This window comes from Nansenia antarctica, assembly GCF_963989245.1.
Source record: "Nansenia antarctica genome assembly, chromosome: 8".
Lineage (NCBI taxonomy): Eukaryota > Metazoa > Chordata > Actinopteri > Argentiniformes > Microstomatidae > Nansenia > Nansenia antarctica.
In genome coordinates this window covers 28,183,480-28,193,479 of record NC_137678.1, presented here as the reverse complement: position 1 = coordinate 28,193,479, position 10,000 = coordinate 28,183,480, and the positions used below count along the sequence as shown (strand labels likewise).

Genomic DNA, 10,000 nt, shown 5'->3' with positions numbered 1-10,000 from the left:
TTCGTCTGTCTGTGTGGAGATGGGCCTTCTAAAGTGTGTGTGTTGTACTGATCAGTTAAGTCGTGGGTGTAGTAGTGTGACCTGTGTGTGTGTGTGTGTGTGTGTGTGTAGTCTGACCAGAGTGTGTGTGTGTGTAGTCTGACCAGAGTGTGTGTGTGTGTGTAGTCTGACCAGAGTGTGTGTGTGTAGTCTGACCAGAGTGTGTGTGTGTGTAGTCTGACCAGAGTGTGTGTGTGTGTGTGTGTGTGTGTGTGTGTGTGTGTGTGTGTAGTCTGACCAGAGAGTGTGTGTGTGTAGTCTGACCAGAGTGTGTGTGTGTGTGTGTGTGTGTGTGTAGTCTGACCAGAGAGTGTGTGTGTGTGTGTAGTCTGACCAGAGTGTGTGTGTGTGTGTGTGTGTAGTCTGACCAGAGTGTGTGTGTGTGTGTGTAGTCTGACCAGAGTGTGTGTGTGTGTGTGTGTGTGTGTGTGTGTGTGTAGTCTGACCAGAGAGTGTGTGTGTGTGTGTGTAGTCTGACCAGAGTGTGTGTGTGTGTGTGTGTGTAGTCTGACCAGAGTGTGTGTGTGTGTGTGTGTGTAGTCTGACCAGAGTGTGTGTGTGTGTGTGTGTGTGTGTGTGTGTGTGTAGTCTGACCTCTGTGTGTGTGTTCCTCCAGAGATGCCGGCCCTCATGGCTCTGAGGAAGAGAGCCCAGGGGGAGAAGCCCCTAGCCGGGGCCAAGGTGGTGGGCTGCACCCACATCACCGCCCAGACTGCCGTGAGTCCCACACACACACACACACACACACACACACACACACTCTGATTGACACAGGCCTTGAGACAGCTGTAAGCATCTTCTGACTAAAGTGTGTGTGTGTGTGTGTGTGTGTGTGTGTGTCTGTTTGTGTGTCTGTGTGTGTGTCTGTGTCTGTCTCTGTGTGTGTGTGGGTGTGTGTGTCTCTGTGTGTCTCTCTGTGTGTGTGTGTGTGTGTGTGTGTGTGTGTCTGTTTGTGTGTCTGTGTGTGTGTCTGTGTCTGTCTCTGTGTGTGTGTGTGTGTGTGTGTGTCTGTGTGTCTCTCTCTGTGTGTCTCTCTCTGTGTGTGTGTGTGTGTGTGTGTGTGTGTGTGTGTGTGTAGGTGCTGATGGAGACCCTGTCAGCCCTGGGGGCTCAGTGCAGGTGGGCCGCGTGTAACATCTACTCCACTCAGAACGAGGTGGCAGCTGCCCTGGCAGAGGGAGGTGAGTGTGTGTGTGTGTGTGTGTGTGTGTGTGTGTGTGTGTGTGTGTGTGTAGTCTGACCAGAGTGTGTGGGTGGGTGGGTGGGTGAGGGCGGGGGGGGGGGGGACTGACTCCCCCTCAAGGCTGTCTGAGCCTCTCTCCCCCTCCTGACTTCCTGTTTCATCTCTCTGTGATTGACTGTGCTTACAGAGTTTGTGTGCGTGTCTCTCTCTCTCTCTCTCTCTCTCTCTCTCTCTCTCTCTCTCTCTCTCTCTCTCTCTCTCTCTCTCTCTCTCTCTCTCTCTCTCCCTCCCTATCCTCTCCCTCCCTCCCTCTCTCTCTCTCCCTCCCCCTCCCTCCCTCTCTCTCTCCCCCTCTCCCTCTCAGGGTTCTCTGTGTTTGCGTGGAAGGGGGAGTCGGAGGACGACTTCTGGTGGTGCATCGACCGCTGTGTGAACCTGGAGGGCTGGCAGCCCAACATGGTGAGACCAGATCACACACACACACACACACACACACACACACACACACACTCACACCAATAACTCTATCATCTGCCTCTTTTATAATCATTCAAATCACCCCCCCCCACACACACACACACACACACACACACACACACACAACACAAACAGTGTATCCTGTGTCTTGCAGGCGAGACAGTACGTCAACACGTGTATTTAAAAACCTTCATATGAATAAACGTCCGTCTGTCCCGTGTCCCACCAGATCCTGGATGACGGAGGAGACCTGACCCACTGGATCTACAAGAAGTACCCCAACATGTTCAAGAAGATCAAGGGCATCGTAGAGGAGAGCGTCACCGGGGTACACAGGTGGGTGTCTCCACCTCCCAGCAGCGTGCTGCCCCCCGCGCTTAGCCCTGGTGTTTCAGAATCGGACTGACTATGAGGAGTCCGTTTCTGGGTTTCCGTCGCCATCTAGTGGCCGTAGTGGGTTATTTCAGGGACGACGGAGCTAGTTTGGTGATGAGTTAGGTTTTGAGTGAAGAAAAATGTGAAATATGTGGTACTACAAGATACAACTGACTGTCCTTAAATCCAAAAGAACATAGATGAATACACAGTATAACATTTATGTGGACAGCAACATAGAAATGAAACATTAGTTGAAGGGAGGTCAGGGTGGTGTCAGACCACAAGTCAGTGACGACCACCTCTGATGTTGCCCTCCTCTCGACCCTGTTGTGAACTCTGACCTGTGTGGGTGTGGGTGTGGGTGTGGGATCTGTCATGAACTTTAACCCTGTGTTAGGGCTTACACACCGGCAGTTCCGAACGCCGGTTCACGTTCGCGTGCCGAAACCTCCGAACGTTGGCGCTGTCTGGCGAACGAGCCCACGTTCATACCAGTGTATCATTCGCCAGACAGCGCCAACGTTCGGAGGTTTCGGCACGCGAACGCGAACCGGCGTTCGGAACTGCCGGTGTGAAAGCCCTATGTGTGTGTTCAGGTTGTACCTGTCATGAACTTTAACCCCTGACCCGTGTGTGTGTATGTGTGTGTGTGTGTGTTCAGGTTGTACCAGCTGTCTAAGGCGGGGAAGCTGTGTGTTCCCGCCATGAACGTCAACGACTCTGTCACCAAGCAGAAGTTTGACAACCTGTACTGCTGCAGAGAGTCCATCCTGGATGGGTAGGACGGCCCCCCACACACACACACTCACACACAACCTGTACTGCTGCAGAGAGTCCATCCTGGACGGGTAGGACGGCCCCCCACACACACACACACACACAACCTGTACTGCTGCAGAGAGTCCATCCTGGACGGGTAGGACGGCCCCCCTCCACACACACACACACACAACCTGTACTGCTGCAGAGAGTCCATCCTGGACGGGTAGGACGGCCCCCCTCCACACACACACACACACACAACCTGTACTGCTGCAGAGAGTCCATCCTGGACGGGTAGGACGGCCCCCCTCCACACACACACACACACACACACACAACCTGTACTGCTGCAGAGAGTCCATCCTGGACGGGTAGGACGGCCCCCCTCCACACACACACACACACACACACACACACACACACACACACACACACACACACACACACATACACACAACCTGTACTGCTGCAGAGAGTCCATCCTGGACGGGTAGGACGGCCCCCCTCCACACACACACACACACACACGTTCTGCTGCGCTAGTCCGTTGAACTTGTCTAACTTCAGTAAATACATTTTAAAATCTATTCACAGATTTTGATGTGACGTAAGCCCTCTTCGCACGGGACTACTATTATGTGGTGACCTCCGTAATCTGTCATTATTCCGGACGTTGTCTGTGTTCTTAATCCCGGGCGAATCGGCCATGTCTGTAAAAATGTCAGTGAATATTCCACCGCGAAATTCCCTACCGTATTCCGCTGGTTCTGGAGATCCTGTGTGTAATAGTAGTCCAGCGCGAATCGACATGTCAGTGATTTTGAGGTGAGTTAGTTTCCTCCGCCCCATTTTCGAGAAGTACGGAGGCCCGGAGTGGCCACAAAGACCCACGGTTTACTACATCAAACGCACGAACAAAGAAATTCTTTTGGATTTGTTATATATATATACAATATATTTATTGAAATTGTATTATAAATGACTCTTTGCGTGCCCAATGGCTGTTTTTCTTCCTAGCTGCCACTGCCCTTGTTGTTCATGAAGCGGATGTTACACAGAGCCATGACATCATATCAAAAGTCTGATGTTGATACTCCATGGGAATATGGTCAGCAAAATGTTGAACGTTTACATCTAGACTTGATGAAGGACTAGGACCATAGACAGTTACTTTAACCACAGACAACGCAGTGGTTATTTCAAGACGGCTTGGGACCTTTTTACAAAGGAGTGGCCAGTATGGGTATTGAACCAGCGACCTTCACGTCAATAGCCCGACGCTCTAACCAACTGAGCTAACCGGCCTTACATTGAATGTCCGATCGTGGCAATAGAAGTCCTAAACTAAAGAAATGGGGTAATTCTGCACAGCCACTGAACCTGCTAAACCAGAACAGCTGCACGCGTGGATGCAGAATGAACAGCCCTCCCATCTGTTTCTACAAGTAACTTGACATGCATCACTTGCCGTCGAACTGGACGTTTAATATCGTTGTCGGGGTTTGTCCACTGTCCATTGTTGTACTGCTATTGTATGACTGCTAACATTATCAATGTTTCTATTACATTAACAGGCTATAAAGCTGAGTGAATATGTTTTTAATGTCCAAAAAGCATTGAAACCTATCAATTCAGGCACTTGTGTGGATCCGCAATACCGGTGGGAATGTCAGTAAAACACAGACTTTGCTTATCCCGTCCGAATGCTCCACACGAAACACAGACATCGGGGGGTCATTTCTAAATTACGGAGGCCACCACATAATACTAGTCCTGTGCGAAAAGGCCTATAGTTGTACATAGGCAGAGTTTGTTGTTGTAATGCGTACCAAATAGTTTATTATTATTATTATTATTATTATTTCCCCAACATCTCTTGTTCAATATAGTGTTTACTCCTCTGTTTGAACACCGTTATGGATGACGTTCTTGGATGATTTCATGACTGAAAGGATGATGTCATTGTAACTTTGTCTGTCTGTCTCTCTGTCTGTCTCTCTGTCTGTCTCTCTGTCTGTCTGTCTCTCTGTCTGTCTGTCTCTCTGCCTGTCTCTCTGTCTGTCTCTCTGTCTGTCTCTCTGTCTCTCTGTCTGTCTCTCTGTCTGTCTGTCTGTCTAACTGTCTGTCTCTCTGTCTGTCTCTGTCTGTTTCTCTCTCTGTCTCTCTCTTTGTCTGTCTGTCTGTCTGTCTGTCTGTCTGCCGTCTCCCCTCAGTCTGAAGAGGACCACTGACGTGATGTTCGGGGGGAAGCAGGTGGTGGTGTGTGGATACGGAGAGGTCAGTCTGCCCCCGTCAGCATTTCACACACAGCCTGTAATAGACTCAGATGTAACGACCAGAGTTGACCACCAGAGGGCGCTGTCCGACCACTAACACTGTGACTGTGTCCCCTCAGGTGGGGAAGGGCTGCTGTGCCGCCCTCAAGGCCATGGGCTCCATCGTCTACGTCACAGAGATCGACCCCATCTGCGCCCTGCAGGCCTGGTAGGTCAACCAATCAGACCACGGGCCGGTCAAGCTGGCAGCCAATGGGCTGTGCGGTGGTGTTATGGTAAAGTACGGTGTTGCTCTACTTGACTGTATGTGTCTGTGTGTCTGCAGCATGGACGGCTTCAGACTGGTGAAGCTGAATGAAGTCATCAGACAAGTGGACATCGTCATCACCTGTACAGGTAGGGTGGAGGGTACACACACACACACACACACATTACCTGCACGCCACACAAATATAATAATAATAATAATAACACTATGTGTACCCCGCACCAAATACACACACATTATGTGTACCCCGCACCAAATACACACACACATTATGTGTACCCCGCACCAAATACACACACACATTACGTGTACCCCACACCAAATACACACACATTATGTGTACCCCGCACCAAATACACACCTACATTATGTGTACCCCACACCAAATACACACCTACATTATGTGTACCCCACACCAAATACACACCTACATTATGTGTACCCCGCACCAAATACACACACCTACATTATGTGTACCCCGCACCAAATACACACACCTACATTATGTGTACCCCGCACCAAATACACACCTACATTATGTGTACCCCACACCAAATACACACACCTACATTATGTGTACCCCACACCAAATACACACACCTACATTATGTGTACCCCACACCAAATACACACCTACATTATGTGTACCCCACACCAAATACACACACACAAATTATGTGTACCCCACACCAAATACACACATACATTACGTGTACGCCACACACACACACACGCACATAAATTATGTGTACGCCACACCAAATACACACACACACGTGTACGCCATAGACACACACACACACACACTTACATTGTGTACCCCACACCAAATACACACACACATTATGTGTACCCCGCACCAAATACACACACACATTATGTGTACCCCGCACCAAATACACACACCTACATTATGTGTACCCCGCACCAAATACACACACCTACATTATGTGTACCCCGCACCAAATACACACACACAAATTATGTGTACCCCACACCAAATACACACATATTATGTGTACCCCGCACCAAATACACACACACATTATGTGTACCCCGCACCAAATACACACATATTATGTGTACCCCGCACCAAATACACACATACATTACGTGTACCCCACACCAAATACACACATACATTACGTGTACGCCACACACACACACACGCACATAAATTATGTGTACGCCACACCAAATACACACACACACGTGTACGCCATAGACACACACACACACACACACACACACACACTTACATTGTGTACCCCACACCAAATACACACACACGCATTACGTAAACTTTACACACCCACACCCAGGAGCCAGACTCTCCAGCCGTCATCTCCATGTCATTAGTAGACAGCCGCCCCGCCCCCCCTCCCCACCTGTGGACAGAGCAGAGCAGAGAAGTGTTAATTGCAGCAGAGACCACATCAGTCCCTGGTTAATTACCTGTGTTACTGTGTCCATGCATATTGTAGCTGCTCAACTTCAGGGGAGCTAATTGAAAATGAAGGATAGACAACCTTAATCACTCCAATCTGCTGCAGTATACACACACACACACATACACACTCACACCATTTCCATTTAACACTCTTCTTAAGTACTATGGGGAGATGGCATCAGGTAACTCGTCTATCTACATAAACAGATCTTCTGAGTTGATCTCGTAAACATCAGAGGAAGCAATAATAATAATAATAATATCCCCCCTTACAGCAGTTTGTCACGCAAAGCTTTAACCAGGAAGTACAGGCAACATTTGTCTCTCTCTCTCTCCACTAAACACCGTATCAAGGGGGTCTATCTCTAATAGCAGTTCGTAAACACTAATAGCAATAGTAGTGACGTGTGTCTGGGCGTAGCACTGTTTGGGCGTAAGCACCACCGGTGTGTTTTAACGCTGCCCCCCCCCCCCCCCCCCCCCCCGCTTCCCCCCCCCCCCCCCCCGGCAGGCAACAAGAACGTGGTGGTGAGGGAATACCTGGACCGCATGAAGAACGGCTGCATCGTGTGCAACATGGGACACTCCAACACAGAGATCGACGTGGTGAGTCCCGGGCCTGGGCGGGGCAGTATGGAACGTCGATATGGACGCCCTGGATACAGCAGAGCTGAGCTGATATCACTCACAGAGGGAGAGGGGGGGAGAGGGGGAAGGGTTTTTGCGCTGCGTTAGATAAGGTTCTGTAGGTGTGTTTGTGATGACGCTGAGCGATTGAAGAGACTGCAGAGCAGAACTTGGCTGTGTGTGTGTGTGAATGTGAGTGTGTGTGTGTGTGTGTGTGTACGTGTGTGTTAGGAGCAGACAATACAAATGAACAAAAACTGGTAATGCAGTAAGGCACTAAAGATTTTTTGGACACTGCATACGTGTGTGTGTGTGTGTGTGTGTGTGTGTGTGTGTGTGTGTGTGTGTGTGTGTGTGTAAGGAGCAGACAATACAAACAAACAAAAAATTGGAATGCAGTAAAGCACTAAAGATGTTTTGGACACTGCGTACCTGTGTTTGGTGCGTGTTTGGTGTGTGTTTGGTGTGTGTGTGTGTGTGTGTTAGGAGCAGACAATGCAAACGAACAAAAACGAATAATGCAGTAAAGCACTAAAGATGTTTTGGACACTGCGTGTGTGTGTGTGTGTGTAGTGTACGTGTGTGTGTACGTGTGTGTACGTGTGTGTACTAGGGGTGGGACGATTAGAAAATGTCATGTCACGATTATCGTGGGCAAAATAATCGCGATCCACGATATTATCGCGAGAATTTAAAAAAAAAAATAATAATAATTTGGAATGCCAATAAAACACACTGTAATCACTTTAACTTAGATTTTGTTGTATTTTTATTGAATCATGTTAATAACATTAACATCATTTTAAAAACATCTTGACAAAAATAAAAATCTTTAATAAAATCTTAAATAAGGTAATGATAAATTATAAGGTATCACTGCATAAATGAAGGAAAAAAATACTGTCAAACAAAACTTGAACACTGACACTTTTCTGTCATCAAACTGAGCCTAGCCTTGTGGCTTAGAGACTTGAAAGCTTCAAGATAGGTTAAAGTGCAAAAATGTCAACAAAATGTTCACTTTTTCTGCCTTTAGCTGTGCTCGGAGAGGTGTGAGTATGTGCCCACTGGCACTAAACACTCTCTGAAGGAACACTAGTTGCAGGTATGCATAGAAGCCTGCGTGCAACCCTGGAAAGGTGAGGCAATGGACACGGGGCCGATGCAGCCATGGTGAGAAGGCTAGCATACGTTAGTGACTGACTGACAAGGCTGACTTGACAGTCACGTTACCCATGCAGGCTGAACAATCGCGCGAGACAAATTTCTGTGAGGATATTCGCGCGCGGCTCATGTGAGAAATCTCAATTATATTACTATTTATTTATAACATACGATTATTACATCCTCCCTCTCGCCAGTTTGGGGCAACATAGACTTCTCCCCTGGTGCCACGGATAGGGGTTTCAAGCGGTGGGACAGCAAAGGGATGGTTACTATCGGACATTTATATGATACGGAAATACTACTTTCATTTGACCAATTATGTAAGAAATATGACCTACCACGAAATGAGTTTTTCAGATACCTTCAGATACGAAGTTTTTTAAATAGCCAAAAAGACACTGGCCTCTGTCACCAACCCTCTCCGCTGGAGGAGATAGTCTCTGCTGGAAAGACGAGAGGCATTCTGGGGCTTGGGTATAGAGCACTTTCGAAATATGATAAAGGCAAACCTGCATTTACGCCCAAAGACTGGAATAATGACCTGAACATTAATACTGATGCAGCAACTTGGTCACTAATATGGCAATCGGCAAACGACATCTCAATCTGTAATAGGACGAAGGAAACGCAATTTAGACTACTACAACGTTTGCAGATTACTCCCCAACTTAGACATAAAATGGATCATAACAAATCGGAAATGTGTACAAAGTGTATTACCGAGGTTGGGAGCTTTGTTCATTGTGTTTGGACTTGTAGATATATAGATGATTACTGGAAAGGTATAGTGGATAAAATTCATCTAATTCTAGATGTTACATTGGATAAGGACCCCATGTGTCTATTGTTTGGGTTGCCAGACAAACAACTTAAAAGTATGCATTCCAAAAGACTTCTGTGTATCCTCACATTTTGTGCAAGGAAAAATATATTGCTGAAATGGATAGACTGCAAACCGCCTACAATAGCTGGATGGCACAAGGTAATTTTTGATATGATTCCTATGGAATATCTGACATAAGTGTAAGATAAAGACATTCTATAAGATTTGGTCTCCGTTCTTAGATTATATTGGTACCAGACTGGCTGCCATTGTAATGAAAGGTTTGGTGGATTACACTCAAGAAAGTACACAAGACTAATGTGTAACAGATCTACAATGTATGGGTCACAATATTATTTACTGTGCTGGTGTTGTGCTGCCGCTGTGTTTAGGACTGTAAGACATGGATGCTGTCCATGGAGGACGGAGGATGGGGGTGATCCCCCCATATATTATGGCATTTGTTGTCATTTTCTTTTCTGTTTATTTCTGATATGTGACATGGCCTCCTCCCCCCCCCCTGTTTTTTTGTTTTTGTTTTGTTTTGTTT

General features: G+C 47.4%; 1 protein-coding gene across 3 annotated transcripts in view; it reads left to right on the top strand.

The window, feature by feature from the left end:
* Positions 1–10,000, top strand: part of ahcyl2b (adenosylhomocysteinase like 2b) — a gene marked incomplete at both ends in the record, with an annotated part of 60,731 nt that overhangs the window by 43,498 nt on the left and 7,233 nt on the right. For all 3 annotated transcript variants that reach the window (XM_080537949.1, XM_080537947.1, XM_080537948.1), the window contains 9 exons: positions 656–756; positions 1,118–1,220; positions 1,587–1,681; positions 1,929–2,035; positions 2,739–2,855; positions 5,053–5,116; positions 5,235–5,323; positions 5,441–5,511; positions 7,345–7,439. In XM_080537949.1, the coding sequence (XP_080394075.1) occupies positions 656–756; positions 1,118–1,220; positions 1,587–1,681; positions 1,929–2,035; positions 2,739–2,855; positions 5,053–5,116; positions 5,235–5,323; positions 5,441–5,511; positions 7,345–7,439 (842 nt within the window). The remainder of the gene's footprint in view (positions 1–655; positions 757–1,117; positions 1,221–1,586; positions 1,682–1,928; positions 2,036–2,738; positions 2,856–5,052; positions 5,117–5,234; positions 5,324–5,440; positions 5,512–7,344; positions 7,440–10,000) is intronic.